This window comes from Apus apus, chromosome 4, assembly GCF_020740795.1.
Source record: "Apus apus isolate bApuApu2 chromosome 4, bApuApu2.pri.cur, whole genome shotgun sequence".
NCBI classification, from domain to species: Eukaryota; Metazoa; Chordata; class Aves; order Apodiformes; family Apodidae; genus Apus; species Apus apus.
Genome location: NC_067285.1, coordinates 91056824 through 91073452, shown reverse-complemented (window position 1 = coordinate 91073452; position 16629 = coordinate 91056824). Strand labels below are relative to the sequence as shown.

The 16629-nt window shown below is 43.0% G+C and overlaps 1 protein-coding gene across 10 annotated transcripts in view; it reads right to left on the bottom strand.

The window, feature by feature from the left end:
- The window catches only part of RBM47 (RNA binding motif protein 47), a 78236-nt gene that overhangs the window by 25027 nt on the left and 36580 nt on the right, over positions 1 to 16629 (bottom strand). For 2 of the 10 annotated variants that reach the window (XM_051617780.1, XM_051617782.1), the window contains exons 1-2: positions 16468 to 16538; positions 11377 to 11500 (exon numbers count right to left, since the gene is read on the bottom strand). The exons of 2 other annotated variants lie outside the window; for them this stretch is intronic. In XM_051617780.1, the coding sequence (XP_051473740.1) occupies positions 11377 to 11495 (119 nt within the window). In that variant the 5' untranslated portion in view covers positions 11496 to 11500; positions 16468 to 16538. Of the gene's footprint in view, positions 1 to 4313; positions 4949 to 8822; positions 9734 to 11376; positions 11501 to 16467; positions 16562 to 16629 lie in introns of those variants that run through there. 6 more of the 10 variants (XM_051617788.1, XM_051617786.1, XM_051617785.1 and 3 more) reach the window with 6 other exon arrangements.

Sequence of the window (16629 nt, the reverse complement as noted above, 5' to 3'; positions counted from 1 at the left end):
CTGCTCGTGCCAAACCCCTCTCCATCCTTCCCACAGCCCCTCCATGCAGCCTCCCCTCCTGCAGAGAGGGCATCTCAGCACCTGTGCTAGCAGAGGGGAAGATGAAAGTGCTAGCAGCCTTTCTTCCAGCATCGCTGGCTTAAAGCACTTGATGAATCATAGCAAAATCATGGGAAAACATGGGATGAATTTATTTTGAAGCCTGCTGAATCTATTTTCACAGCACAGCTCTTGCTCTGGAGAAGCCAGTAACATTTCACAGTAGGGTAGATGAGAGCCTTTCTGTAACCCTAAGGAGCTGACTGAACCATCCAGAGAGTTTAGAGGTTAGACTAGCAAACTATTACTCTTCATGAATTTGGATGCAGCCAGTGAACTTTAGTGCTGTCGGTATCAAGAGGCTGAAGGTACTGGAGAAATCAAGGAGGGAGGCATGGCGAGTAGTGTGAGCTCTGTGTGTCACTGAAAAGGACTTGGTGGCCACCTACTATGGCTAGTAGGGATATCCAGCCAGCACAAGCAAGCCAAGTATCAACCAATTCTGAAAATTAAAACGTTCCCAGCAAATAACATTCCCTCTGGTTCCCTCTGGGGCCTTTTTGCAGGGGAGATACATGTTCACAAGAAGGAGGGTAAAAAAAAACCTCCAAACTTACACTTACAGGAGGCTCTCAGAGTTGGGTCATGAAAATGAAAGTGGTTAGCACATGTAACGCTCATTTCTCCTCTTCCAGCAATTGCTCTGCCATTTTACAGGTTGCAGTAGAATATAAGAATATTAAGCAAAACTTTTCCTCCGGCCAAGAGGCATCATCTTTTCCATTTTAGTTCTTAATGTCTTATTGAATATAAGACAATAAGCATCACTTGGAAATTGTTTGTAAAAAGAGATTATCAGACAAGGGAACTGGCACGGCTTCTTTCAGGAAGAGAAATTTATTGTTCTGCCTCACAGTAACATGATGGAAAAATTTAGACTAGAGACTGAATGAGCTGCAGGGGGATTCACTGAATCCATTAACTCAGGTGTCTCTTACATTGTGTTTCATTACATGTTCATAACTTCCCATCCCAGAACACTGATTTATTGTCAGAATTAGAAAAAGCAGCTTTTGATGCTGTCGGCAGAGCCGTGTGTCAGCAGCAGGGTCACACCTCTTGGCCTGTTGCCTGCCTCAGCAGGGCACAGCCTGTCCTCGCTCTCGCCTTACCCAGCCTCACCCCAGCGCCCCACCTCCTCCTCTGCCCGTGTCTGCGTCCTGCCTGCTCCTCTCCACTGCTGACCTTCGCTGTGGGTGGGCTGGATTCAGATGGGGGCTGCAAGCCTGCCTTCAGCTGTGCTCTTCTCAGCGGCCAGCAATGGACCAGCAACCAGCTGCAGGCACGCTGCTTGGCAGCTGCTCTGGCTTGCTCTGGTTTGGGGCTGAGTTAAGCTATGCTGCCAGTCTAAGATGTGGTTCTACAGTGGGGGAAACAGGATGGATTTGCCTGCTATTCCACCTAACGTGTTATCCACAGCACAGCCACACCCTAGAGCTACATCTATACCAAGCCACTTGCATGGTGCAGAAACAAGCATAACATAAGCAATTCTTGATAGGAACTTTGCAACCCTGTGGTAAAACTACCCACTGTAACCAAACACACTTAAATAGTAAAAGGGCACTTTCACCTTCATGGCTGCACCTGTGCTGGGGCTCTCGGCTGGTGTGGGGCTCCTGGGCATCACCCCCCTGACTGCCAGTGCTGCCCCAGATCACCCCTGGGGCAGAGCTGGCCTGATTAAACTTGAAAGTGCTCGAGTGCTGTGTTAATGGGCAGCTCTCAGTAATCACAGGAAGGTGGTATTTTTTACAGGACTACACTTCTGCTATAAAACACCTCTTTCTCAAAGAAAGGCCTCAGATTGCTGTTGACATAGCTTACCTCTGTAGATATTTGACAAGATAAACCAGGCAAAGTGGGATTTCAAGGGCCATAATAGCTAAAATGTTTAGGAATGAGAAGAATGGCCTGAATAGCCATAATTATTACATCTGTTAGTTAAATTGCTCTTTCCCTGTCTCGGGAAAGAAAATGTTTTTACAATGACCTAAGTTCTGTCGCTCTTGAGCCACTCACAAAGCCTAAGTGGGAGGTAGATCTCATCCAGGACACACCTAAGCCCCACACTTCCTATCTATAGGGGAAGGTTTGCATTTTCAAGAGGACATTTTCAAACTGGAAATAACCAAACTCTTGAGTTTAGCCTCAGAAGCTGCATGAAAAGGTCCCAAGACACGAATATTCCTTTCCTTTAGCTAAATGAGAGACTGGGGACACGAAACGAGCTGTTCTGAGCCGTATCTGCACTCCCAGCTCTGCTCCATTTATTTTTCATATTTCTTCTCTTAGGTAGGGTTGGGTGCATGTAGACCCTGGGACTGCCCAGGGTATGCAACTGGTGGGCAAGCCCACCTTGTTTTAGGGGGAAGAAGAAGACTTCAGCTAAAAGACTGTGTGCTGTGCTGCTTTTGGGTCAAAGGAAGAGACCCTGGCATGTTTTATATGTTAGTGAGATGTAACCCATGGGAACCACTCTCCTCAGCTGTTGGGCATAAATAACGCTCACCATGCACCTGAGACATTAGCCTTTGCTAGGAGGCATTTGTAATTAAAAAGGAAATTGCAGCTTGTCAGTGGGTTATCCAGGTGACAACCAACCATAATCCTGCAGAGATACATTTTTTGTTGTTGTTTGTTGTGGGGTTTTTTTGTTTTGTTTTTACAAAACCAGTTAAAATCTCCTCAGGAACTTATAAAGGTCAGTGACTTTATCCTCCTCAAAACCGTGCAAGCTAAACTCAGATAGGTTGCATTTTAAAGGTAAGTGGCTTACCAAATATCCAGAGAAAAGAGCTGCTGCAGTCTCTGTGCAGCTAAAACGGTAGAATTTGACCTTCCTAAGGTTGTGTGCAGTCTTCAGAGCACCACTGGAGGTAAGCAGAGACCTGTGTTTGAGGATATGGCCCTTCCTGATATGTTAAGGGAGATTATTCCAAAAGAAAAAGGAAGACATTTTTGTGCAGTCCCAATCTTACCCTGTTTGGTTCACCAGTATGTGATTTAGTACAGAATCTTTGAGTAAAATATAATATGTTGCTGTCTAGTTTAATCTGTTTAATGCCACAGATTAATGTGGCAACAGGTTGTCACCTGCCCTTCACTTGTCCAAATACATTGATTTCCACGTCACCTTTCAGGTCTGCATTTTCTATCTGTAAAAGGAATTTTTTGCTCTGTTTGTATTTAGGGGTGTATGTGAAGAGAGGGTTGAAATCTTGTTGTTGTAGAAGTTTATCTGAATGAAATCCATTAACTCGTGGTGCCACATCATCACATCTGACATGAACAACGTTTTATCAGGGATTTAATTTGACTTCTCATGTGTTTCATGGCATGAAACTGATGGTATGTACAGGTCAGTGCATCCCAGAAAATACAAATAAACCATCAGGTGGTGACGGTTCCCTTGTTTTGATCTTTAGCCTTTGTAAATGAAGAAAATATTTTTCTGAAGATGCACCACGAGAGTGATGAGGAGTAGTAAGGTTATACTAAGGCTTGAGACTGTTTTTCTTTGGAAACTTTCCTTTGCGGACAATTATTATTTGAAATGAAACCTAAGTGGATTAGAATTGCCTTGCACATAATTTCCTAAGTATATTGATGATGCCAACAAAGAAAAAGTAATTTTCTTACGCAGTCACCAAGCTACTTGCAGAGAGGAAAAAATGTAATATTTTTCATTAACGCATTTACTCCTGAAAAGACCGGTTTATACACATGAAAAGGTTACTTTTGATCTGTCATTGATGGCCTTAGAAGTAAGCATCATGCTAAAAGAGCAGTTGTGGAGCACAGTGTGACGGTTGCTGTGCATGCCCTGTACACCTCCGCGGCACAGGAGGACACCTGCCACCTGGAAGAACAGGAGCCTCCACAATGACTGCCCATTTCTAACAGAGACACTCACTTGTACTCCGAGCATGGTCAGCATCACAAAAGAAATAACCTTCACGTCTAAAGCATAAGAGAGTCTCTCACATCTATTGACTAGGAAGAAAGATTTCTCTGAAATAAGGATTTTCCATCACCACCCACCACCTCCTGTAAGGACACTTGAACTGTGTTTTAGGGCATCTGCTGCTGCCCAAGAGGCTGAAACAGGTGCCTCACTGACCAGACTCCCTCCAATGCAGCCTGGGTCTCTTCTAAGAACAACAGGAAATATGACCATGACCATAATACCGCCGCAGGGTACAGTTACTGACCTACAGGTTGCTCCTCAGCTGGCAGCAGCAGCCTTGTGCCCTGCTAAGCTGTCGCGTGCCTGGTGCCACCGTCGCGTCCCCAGCACCCAGCCGCCCGCTGCTCTGAGACCTCAGCCAGGGACTTCGCGCGTCACGGAGAAACAGCAGGACAGACCTTGTGCTTTCAAATGCTCTTTTTCTGAAACTACCAAGGGAACCTAAATCATTACAACCCCTAAAGACAACCAGAGCTGGTTAAAGGGCACTCTACAAAAGGTCCCTCCCTGGGTACACTGCGATCATGTTTCCCCAGGAGCAACCAGCTTCTCTCCTACCTCCTGGCCGAAGGTCAGCGTGTCACAGTGAACAAAGTCCAGCAGTAGCTCATGGTTAAACAGCTAAAGGCACTCCAGCTTACTGCAGGTGCTCCAGAAGTAAAGCTGGTGTGACATGCAAAGCTCACAGGTATCAACTATTGTAAAATTTGGAAGGGGAGGGAGAGCATTTTGGCACAGAAGACAAAGAGCATTTGCTGCTGTAATTGAGCAAACAGGCAATAAATAGGCTCATTGCCTTTGCCTGGGAGTTAATTTCCCTGTTTGCACATCCTAGTACTTGCACGCTCTTCCTGGTTTTGCTGAATGCATGATGTTCCCAGCCTGGTTTCCTAAAAATGGCCCCACCCTGGTCATACCGACTCGTGCGGAGTCTGCCAGCCCCTCTTCCCCATTCCCCACATCTGGACCTGCTGACCAGCTGCAGCCAAGAGGCACACAGCCAGAGAGAGGTCTCAGAGCTCAGGCAGCTTCAGGAAAGCTAGGGCTTCCTCAGAGAGATGAAATTTGTATGTGGCTGAGGGACAGGCAGTTACAGCCGAGCTTTTCCCCCACCCTGAGAAGCAGTGATCAGCAGGGCTGAAGAACCTGATGCACTCATGGGCCCCAGCAGCCACCTGCCTCCAGAAAAGGGGGTGCAGAGACCAGCAAGAGAGGAACGCAAAGGGTGGGAGGATGGGAGGAGCTGGGGACATGGGATGGAGCTGAAATTTCTCTGCATTCCTGCGGTGATACTATAGAAAACGAGACTTAATAAGTTCTGCTATTCATGGATCAGCCGGTTATAATGATGTTAAATCCTCCAGTACTTGTCTGTCAAATTCACACTGAGATAAGTAGGAACTAAGTATGCTCAAGAGCCTTTGAAGGCTATATAAGTGCCTAGATATTGGCCTGGGGAGGTCTGACTTTAAATACCCCTGTCTTAAAATGAAAACGTATAAAAAAGTTCTGTCTTTCAGACACAAACTGTAATCATTATAGTGCCTAACTCACAGAAACCTTATCAACACAATTATGCAAAAAGCACACAGTTACATTCTAATTCTGAGTAAAATTACATTCCTGAGACAATGCTACACTTTCATTAAGCATATAACATTTTTAAATTAACCTAGACCCTACAATGGCCCTTCTGCCTTCAAAAACGTGAAATTTAGGCTTCCTTAAGTACACTACAGGTACAAATGTAAAGTTACTGGAATGTCAGAGAAGTAACAAAAACATCTAAAAGTGTGGACTACAGCAGAGTGAGAAAAAAAAAATATTTTTTGCACTCATGGAATGGGGATATGTGTGTGGAAGATTCTGGCTGCTGGTTTTGGTATTTTCAGTTCATTAGAAGAAGCATTGTCCCCAGAGAGAGCTACTTCCCTTTCCTCCTTCTCTAGAAAGAGGACAATGCACAAAAGGGACATAATTGTTTTTCTCTTATCTTTTTCCATCTTTCAGTTGCTCTTTATAACAGTGCTTAATTTTATGACAATAAGGAGACATATTCAGAAAGAGCTGACCTTCTAATGAAACAAGCAGGAAACACCTAGGACAGGTAGAAAACTGAAGAGTCAATGATGCCCTTTGATAAGAATGTACAAGGCAGCAATCCCACTAGCTGTCTGCCTGGTGGTTTGGAAACCCCTGACTGCTGACGTACGGCATAATATTGTGCATTTATTTCAGCAAAGGGAAAATCCACTTTGTTTATTATCCCACGATAGGGCTTCAGTTTCTTTTTCTCTCCAAAGCAGCAAAAGCACCAAAACAATGTGTGTTTAATATTACCAAAACAATGTATTGTTTAATATCAAACAACGCTCTTCTTTCTGTTCGGAACAGGAAAATCAAGTCTTGTTCAACTGCACAGTCAGAAAGAATACACATTTAGACTGGGCTTATCAGGAAAGTATAGAACAGTGTGAAAGCAAGGAAAATTTATAATAGGAGCAAAGGGAACCCATCAATACCTGTCAGAAGTTTCTCTAAGTGCCTGTCAAGCCAGGCGCACAATGTTTTACTAGCCCTGGTGTCAGTTCTTAGCTCAGAAAAAGGAATTGACAGCTAAAGACATGTTTTGTGGAAAATGAGCATGTTGCAGTTAACTGGCAGAGTGGCATGCAAGAGCCCCAGCTGATGTAGCCAGGGTACAGGTTGCTGCTGAAGGTCTCACATCCCACATGGGTCCTCTACCTTCTTGGCTGCTTTGAAGTGGTTCTTTCCTCTGGTTTGGCCCAGGAGTCATATGCTGGACATAAAGGTTTAACTGAAACTGTGATGTTTTCTGAACACTTTTGGTTCTAATTGCGTGTGGTCTCCACCAAAACTATGTTTTGCTTAAAAAAAACATCTCAAAAAGCCATAACATAAGCACATAAACCCCAACTTAGTGCTTATCTCTTGTGGAGGAGTGGCAGATACTCCCTTCTGAAGGAGGATCACATTTATTCCTAGAAGGGAAAAGCAGAGGAGATTCCTGCTGGAGGAAGGGCTGGACCACTGCCTGTTCTGCACTGCCATTTGGCCTCTGAGAGAGCAGAGAAGGGTACATGTGTGCTTTCCATTGTCCCAGCTGGTGAAACCCTCATCTGCTTTGATCCCTGGAGCAGCTCAGGACAGTCCCATGTACTCTGCATATCTGCACCATGCAATAGGTCAGTTCTGGTCTGCTGAGCATCCATGCTGCATCAGTGCTTGCTTTGGGGTCCTCTTTTGGACAGAACCAACCAACTATTCCTGAACAAAGCCCAGATGTTGCTCGAGGGACAGACAAAAGGGTCTAGCCTGTGCCAGGAACAGTTGTTTGGGCTGATACAGCACAGCATTCCAAGAGGATCCCTGTATCCACAGGTGTCTCTGTGTGACTGTGCTGTGGCCAAACATACACCTTCTGTTTTGTGACACCCCTGTACTACACTGCAGGAGCTCATAGCTAACAAAAAGCATATGAGAAGTTATAATTATGCCTTAGGACTAGGAAGGCCACAGATGCTAGAGAAGATACGGGGCACATGTTGTGTGGATAGGCCAGCCTGCAGGTATTAGCAAACCACTACAGTTTCTGATATCAATAATAAATTTATATTAATTTAAATAAGTTGTCTGCTACCTACTTTTTGTTTTCCCCTGGGCAATACAGCCTAGTTAGTAAAGGTAGGTGAAAACTGCTGGTTGCAAAAGGTACTAAACAAAAATCATATCCGGTTGGCTAAATGAATTTGTAAATCTGATTTGCAAGCTGCAAATGCTTGGTATCATACCTCTGAAAGACTCTGTGTGAAACCTGCCAGGAAAAACCTACCATGGGCTCAGGTGAGGCAAAACTTGTATTCCTTCTGGTTGCTTGGAAGTGGAGCAGGCCTGAAATGCAGGCCTACAGCTAAAAAGGTTATTTCATTTATAAATGTGAAGAAACTGGCATCTAGCTTTGGAGCATTTTGAGGGAGGTGTCAAGTTTAATATATACATCCCCACACTTGTTCCCTCACATAGAAATTTGCAGTGCAAGTCATTAAAAAAAACCTTAAACAAACGAAAATGGAGCCTTCCCCTGGGAAACGACAAGCAAGCAGAAGAGACAGAAACACCTCACAGCACAGCTTGCTGCCAAGAGCATCAAATCACTGAACAACACAAATGAAATACTGTGCCATTGCACCCAGCTCGTACAGAAAGCATCCTGCTGGTAGCAGGTGAATGGGGAAGTTGTATTTCACCCTTAGATTTCAACAAGGGTGAGTTATGATTTGGAGGTGGGAGGCTGTGCAAAAGAAACAGACTAGTTTTAAAAGTCAAGCCAAATGCTTCAAGAAAACCTAAAAAGTAGCTGCCAGTGCAGCTGTATTTATGGGTCTATTTAACCAGTGAGTAACTGGCTCATGGATTTTGAGTGCAAGTAATGATTTAACATCATGACCCAAACAAGAAACTGGAACACCCTGAGAAACGATTTTGGCAAGGGTATATTTAATGAGTCAGAGTGTCCTGTTATCTGATGACAGGTTTTTATATGGTGGGAGTTATTTTAATTGCAGTATAATAATCTGAGAAGCTGCAGAGGGTTGAATGCTTCCTCCTTCATTACAAGCCCAGTCAACACCAGTCATGTTTTTGCTTTATGTCCCCCTCAGCAAGGCAGAACTGCTGTCTGTCCACCAGACCTCTCCGGTGAGGGACCACCATGCACATACCCTCCACATACCTGGGACTGTGAGCTGGCCTGCAGCTCTCCTGTCCTTTGTGTGCACTTCCTTTGCTTTTAGGCCTGAGGAAGGGGTCACATCTTCCTGGTATTCATATCTGTTCTTTTTCGCATGACCAGCCAGAGGAATAAATGCTGGTGAATCAGAAATAAATCCTGTTTGAAAGCTGACTTCAACAGAAGATCCAGACAGGCACATCTATTCTGGTGATGGTTTTCTTAAAAAAAACACCTCCCAGCCTCATTATTCTACCCCACATTAGTTGTCTAAAAAATGCCCCAAATATTTGACCCTATCCATCTCTTACTGACAGAGCTTGCAGGAGACTTACACACACTATAAACTACCTATATGACAAAAAACTGCTACTCCCAAATATTTTTATAAGAAAACAGGAAAATCTGTTGCACATAAAAATACCACCAATGTAAGATGCTCATTTGAGGTCCCAAAAAGCTGCCTTCACAACTAAAAATATTTAACATTAAAGTTGCTAATTTAAAAAGTAGGCACCTTTTTTTTTTATTTATTTTTTTTTTTTTCCTTAAATCAGGTGGAAATTAGATCTGGAATGACCGAATGCCAGTATTTGAGCTATGTGCAATGACTCCTCTGTCGAGAAGTGACATCATCTCTACTGTATAAAATTCCACCTGCAGATATTGGAGTATTGAGCATTAACAGTCTTCCAGAGTCACGGCAGTCACCTGGATTAAAGAGGGGAAGCAGAGGGAGGTTGCACTAATTGACTTGCTTGCAAATCTGTTTGTCAGATCCTTGCAGATGCTCTCCCCCACTTCCACAAACTCACAGATCTTGCAGGCTGTCTGAAGGACACAAACCAGAGATATTTCCTGGTTTTCACTTCTCTTAAAAAAGATGTGCCTGCTGTCTTAACACAGAAAACAGCCTGTAAGATAGAATAACCCTTTTAAAATTACTTGGACTTCACTCACAAAAATGTAACATTAAGTAATTGACATAATTACAACTCTGGAAAACCCAAGTTTAAACAAAACAGCAGACTCCCTAGAACTGGATTGGACAAGCAGAAAAACAAAAAGAAAACACAGATCATATCTCCCATAGCCTGGCATGTTAGCACCACTCTACTCCCAAAACTGTCAAGATTTTACTTCTTAACATGCTGTCAAAATTTGACCTCTTCAAATTAACCTTTTTTTTTTTTTTTTTTTTTTTTTTTTACTGTACATCTTCAGTATATTAAAAAAGAAAACCATAAAACTATGAGGCCTCAAGGTTCATCACCACGATAAACTTAAGATGCTGTTAATAACTTGCCAAGGAGAGCAGTCATGGACGCTGGACACAAAGTCTAGTGAGGTTGCTGTAGAGCGCTACATTCCCAGGGCTGATGGAGATCTGCACCGTGAAGTGCTGCTAGGGGGTGCTAACACAAAACCCCTTCCCTCCATCAGGTGGGATTTTAAGAAATAATGCTTGCCTCCATAAGGGAAGAAAGGGAAGAACTCGCTCAAGCATGACTTTGCCAATTCTGCTGTCTATCAGAAATTCTAAGGTTTGACTAAGAAGGGTTGTTATGCATTGTTTTGAGACAATTCTTTCTTGACTTCTTTTTAACCTAGCTCTTCAGTTTTCCACAAAACAAATCTATAATTAGACTCCCAATGCAGCAAAGTATCTAAGCAAGTTAAAACATTTTAAATCTAATCTATATTAACACAATTACAATGGGTTTAAAATGACATAGGTGAACCTCCCTTCCACTGCAGTTACCACACAGAAGAGCTTTCACTGTGTTTTCATGCTGCCTTTAAGACACTCCCAAGGAATTCAACAATTTCTTTATTGAAACTTCCTTGTTGAAATGCAAATGCAGAGCAGAGCCGAGCCTACAGTGTTGAATGAACACAAATTGAAATGCCTTAACTGGATTTCATTTCCATGCCTTCCCTCTTTCCTTCCGCAGGGGAGACATGTCATCATGAAATATAAAAGAAAGCTCTTTATGTATCCTGCTTCTGTTTACAAATGGCTGCTCACCTTTCTATTTGCCATTTTAAAAACTAACTATAAAGAATCACATTCCTCATCTAAAAAGTCCTCTATGTCTGTGCACAAAGCAGTCACTTTGAAAAACACTCAGTTGCAGACATGTACAGTGTCCCAGTAAGTGAGAGCCATAGTAGTTGTACCCAACAGCATTAACTCACCAGCCATTTACATCAAAATCTTCTGCAGCAGAAAACAGATTACTGCCTAGAGCAAAAAAACTTAGCCTACAGAACAGCACCATATTGAACAGGTGTGCATGGCTCTAGTTTTAATATGGGCAATCTGTAATTATGGTGGCAGTACAGAATCACAAAGTTAGTTTTCACCCTGGCTGATCAGATAGAAATTCTTTTATTCAGTGTCATTGGAGCAAGTGCACAGTACAAACTAGACCAGGAGGGTCTTTGTTGACTTTAGTCCAGGGTGAAGCTTCACTAGGGCTTTGTGGAAGAGGACTGGAGCCTGTTGAGCCTGTCAAAATATGTTTCTGTTGGATTTACTGGTGCTTCTCCTTACCTTCGGATTGTGAAGAAGGAGGGAGTGTATTGCCTGTAAGCCTCTGGAAATCCTCCTCCCTTGGGTTTAGTACATCTGGTATTTTGGTGTGCAGAGGATACCACAAGACACTGAAGCATAAGATCTTTCAGAAGTAGAAGGATGAAGCAAAGAAAGAAATAAAGAAAACAGTTGTTTAGGCCCTTTTTGTTGCTTCTCAGCACTGTTGTCTCAGATTTTCACCCAGATGACCCCACTCTGTTATGGGGTGTGATAAGCGTCCCAGACAGGCAGCTCCACCAATGTCCAGATGACTGGATGTTAGTCATTCTTGCTGTTGCCCCAAGTCCCTTTACCCACTTCTCATTTGTTTCTGTGATGTTGCTTCTGTCCTGCCAGCCTTCCCCTTGACACAGGGCAGCAGGCTGACCCCATGCCTGCCTCCATTTCATGCCCGCTCCACAGAGAGCTCTGGGATCAGTGGTCTTTCTCATTTGGGTACAGGTGCTTGATTATCTCATGCTCCGACCTACAATACTCTTTCTGCAGCCACTGTGATTATGCCTGTACTTACAGCATTGCACACTTTCAAACAATGCCCTCCTTGCTAAGGGATTCCCACCTGACTGCTGAGGCAGAGCTAAGCTTTGTGCTTTAAGACTTGTTGACAAAAGGTTTTAAGTAAAAACAAAGTAACGCCTCCAGTAACTTCCACTGTACCTAAAACCCTGCCAGCCATGCTAATGGAACCCACCACCAGGACAACCAAGCTTTCCATACAGTAATTCCAGGTGCTTTTCCTACATTTTCATGCAGATATGGTGCTTAAAGAGATTTGTAGAGGTCCATAGGTACATAAAAAAAATTTTTAGTGCTGCAGCATGAGTTTTACTGTGAAACTCCTTTCAGAACCATCCTTGCCATTATGTCTATTTAATGGCTCAGGCAGGCATGTCCCCATCAGATACAGCATTTACTCAGAAGCACAGGCTGACAAAGACTCTTCACTATGCAGTACATAATGGTCATGTAATTCCCAAGGGTAACGTTAGCAGGAACCAACATGATGCAAGGTAGAGAAGGGTTTGGAGAATCAAGATTTTAGCTATCAGTCCCACCAACAGACACAAACGGACTAAGTAATTCCATTAAACTCAACCTGTAGCTGCCTATCCATGAAACTTCTATTGTCAAGTTCTTAAAAGCTGCCTACCTGCACAGAGCTAAATACAGGTGTGGACTGAATATCTCTGGGAGCAGTTCAAATGGAAGAGCTTCATGATAGAGTGGCTGCCCTGAGTATTGCTTGGAGAAGCATTAACAAAAGTGTCATAAACCAAGTTAGAAAAAGCTGTTTCTGTGCATTGCAGAATGTTAACATAGCAATTTTTCAGGTGAAGGCATTCAGTTCAGTAAAGCTTAGCATGATCCCAGCTGCTGGGGCTGCAGTTTCAACTGCAATTAGAAAAACTGCCCAGGGGAAAGAAGATCCAAGCAAGATGTGCATTTTTTTCTAGAGACCATTAAAAAATACATCATAGCCATAGCTGTTATGTTAATAGCTGTCTGTTAATACCTTTCCAGGAGGTACAAAGAACTGGAATAATGACTGTTCTCTGGAGCTTTTCAGAAAGGATGAAAAGTCAGTAGAGGCTTCACATCTGCAAAACATGACTTCCTTCACTCGACAACTAGAAGGCTTTGGTTTGAACAACGCATTTTTGTTTTTAAGCCAAATACTGGTTAAATACAAGAGAGGCAATCTGATGACTTCTAAAACTTAAATGCTTCCAAATATGAAGGTTAAATGGCTTTGCAGCTTTTGCTCAGTGTCTTTTGATTTTCACTCTCATAGCCTAGGAGATGCAGGGAAGAAGTTCATTAAATCCTCATGAGTCAGGATACTGTAGTATGAGAAGTAAGCTCAGCTGGAAATATGCAAGGGTGGGTCTGCTTGTCTCTAATCACTGTACTTTAAGTTTTGCATTTTACCTAATGATTTCATTTCATTCACCACATCAGAGAGAGGAAAACCAGCTTTTTGTCACAAAAATATGCTCTGCAATTGGCTCTGAAAAGGCAGATTGGTTCCCTCAGAAAACTCTTACTCCTGTGAAAGGCAAAAGTCCCCCAGAAAAATTACAATTCTGCCTCAAGACAGTAAACTAATTAAATGCTAATGTTTTAAATTGCATCCCAAGTAGCATGAAGGAGAAATTCTTGTCATGTGGGTGTTGTACAAGAGGACAGCTATGGAAAATGTTTTCCAATATTCAGAGAGAAAAGCGGGCAGTCACATCTTTATAGAGGGAACGAGACTCCTGCCAGACACTGCAGATGCCTTGCCCTTCTGCCTCAAGCCCAAAGCATCTGCAGTGGCCTTATGCAGGTGCCATGTGGCTGCTGTGTCACAGGAACAGACTCTGAAGTCTCCACTTGGGGTATGTTCTTAAACAAAGAGGTCCAGCACAGCAAACCCCAGGTAACCTGTCTGATACAGGTGACTTGTCAATGTCCTTGCAATGAGGAATAAAAGGAAGCAATTGCAACATCTTGCCTGCAATGTGATGGCTGCTACACAACAAGTGCAATAACACAAATGAAAGCTGCTGGAGTGAGGGCTGGAGCTCAGGAGGTTGCTGAGCACAGCCTGGACGTTCCTTGTGGCACCCTCCTGGTGACGGCCCTGCTCCTGCCTCTGCAAGGGCACTGCTGGGCACACAGGGCCCTGGCAGCCGCGAGAAAGCGGGTAACCCTGACACTTCCTGGGAGGACACGTCAGTTTTGCCATGTCCCTGCTAATCTTCTGTGATTCTGGTTACACAGGGTTTTTTGTTTGTCAATGTTTCCTTTTTTTGCCATTGGAATACTCAGCATCGCTACTGATCGAGTGTCACTCCTTTCCAAAGTATCTGTAGAGATTATTCCCATTTTAATATATCCCTTTGCTATGGGCATTTCTGGTTCAAATATAAATGTTTCTTCTTTCCTGAGAAGGGAAATTTGAAAAAGTGTCACTGTGAGATTTCTGTGGGATCCATTATATTTTATTTTGCATAGGTCTAGCCTGTGTCACAGGAACTGCTTTTAAGGGTGATGACGGCCTTCATTTTAACTAGTGACTCTGTAATCAGCCCAGGCTAAGCATTATTCTCTCTTTTCCACCTCATATACCCCAAAAAAGGGTTTGCAGACCAGGCTGTCCTTGTGATCCCTGTGCAGCCCTGCTCCTTTCAGCTTATTTACACAGGTTTAACCAACTGAAACTTGGTAAACAGCTGTGCTGAAAATGCAGCACATGAAACCTCCTCGCTTGGTTTTAGTGCATAATAGTATGTCTCTACTCACGAAACAATTTAAGTAGTTTGTAATTCAGAGATAGTTATGACACCTTTATCCCGAAACCTGTCTATCCGATGACTTTTTTTCCTTGATTATTTGATTCAGAGATGAAAAGGCGTTGGAGTTGATCTGAAAGAAGTCCTCTGTAGTGCAAACAGGACTTGAAACTGAAAACTTGAAACAGGACTTGAAAACTGAACAGATTTTCCATTTAAGCCACATAATCTCTCTTACAGACACCAGCTAGAACCTTAGCTTTGTATGAAAATAGACAAGATAACATTGTCATAACTGTCTTTAGTTTTAGATATTTATATTTTTATTTCAGCCTTTGTGAGCTCTAAGATAATATGTGAACTCTTTCTTTAGTTACTGCAAAGGAAACTTTGCCATCAGTCCAAATTAGTGTCAAATACTGGAACCATGATTCTTGGGAGAAGGCAAGAATCACACACCAGCTATGACACACTAGAAAATCACATGCTTTAATCACAGTCATGCTTTACATCTACAAATTTATCAACAGACTGAAACTACAGAGCAGCCTTTACAAAAATTTTTCTTTAATCATATTTCAATCTTTTAAAGCAGATACTTGTGGGAATCCAGTTGCTTTGTTCTCCAGTAATTTTTCCTGGCACTTCGCTCAAGAAGTTTCAGTATTGCTAAGAACTGAAGCCACACTTAGACTACTTTTAATAAAGTGAATGTGTTACCACACTTCAGTACTGCCTAACACCACTAAGCATTTACTAAACATAAATAGCATGTCATGTGCAAGCCCAGTTAGCAAACACATCAGGAAAATCTGTCACATCAAGGAGGATTGAAGCGAGCAGCAGGCACAGCTAGGGCCTGACACTGATAAACTGGAAGCAACAAATTTTAATAAAATTCTCTTCCATGCATTTTGCTTTGCACACAAATCATACTGTAAGTAAGTTGTGAATACTGACAACATGTCAGTCACTTCACACCAATCCCTCTGTTGGAAAACTCTCCTTTCAGAATTACTTGACAGTCACCTGGGATTGTAAAAGGTGATTTCTAGAGAGTCATCATATGCATTTTTACAAAGACACATCCAGACCAGCAAAGCACACATGGAGGACGGTTCCTGCACGAACAAGCCAGCTTCCACTGTGTGGTAGAAACTTCCAGTCACTGAGCATATTTAAAAAAATAACTTGCGTCTATCCAGCTTCACCTCTCTCAGAGGTGGCATAGACACACTAGGAACTGAAATCCTGGTATTTTTTTTGTGTGTTTACTGTCTTGGAACATGGAAAAAAATCTTGAAATATTAGTCACATCACCTATTTCTGCAAAGCTCATCCAAAAATCAGCAAGTATTTTTCAGTATGAGTCACTACCCACATTTCTGTTGCAATAATTAGATTGCACATTTTCATTAGAAACTCTGACTCCTGCTCCTACTCTTCCCTTAGGAGATGAGCAGAAGCCAGCTGTTTTGAGTTTTCTTAGAAAACCAAAATGCTTTCAAATGCAACCGTACATGAATTTTGTCTGTCTGTTATTTTAAAGGAAGAGACATAAAAATCAAAACAACTAGCTAATCAAGCATGAATTAATCAAGCCGTGCTTTAGATGGCAACATGTAGTCAACTACCGTTGGCGCAAGCACACTGCAAAATAACAACGTGAACTCCTCTTCTGACTTCCAAGGAGTGAACCTTTGGCAACCCTCACAACCAAGTGCCGCTGCCCTTCTGCCTCTCAAAGCTGGGAAAATGGAAGTGGGAAATGTACCTGGGGAGAGGCTGGTGTGTTCCCGTGGGTGCTGCTCCCTCCGCCTGTCTCGCTGGGCTTCCCAGCGTCTCCACAGCCACGGCTGCCTGTGCTGGTCAATGTTTGACCAGGCTGTAAGCAACTTGCTGTCCCACCCTCCCTGCAAACACCCCGTGGGGAAGG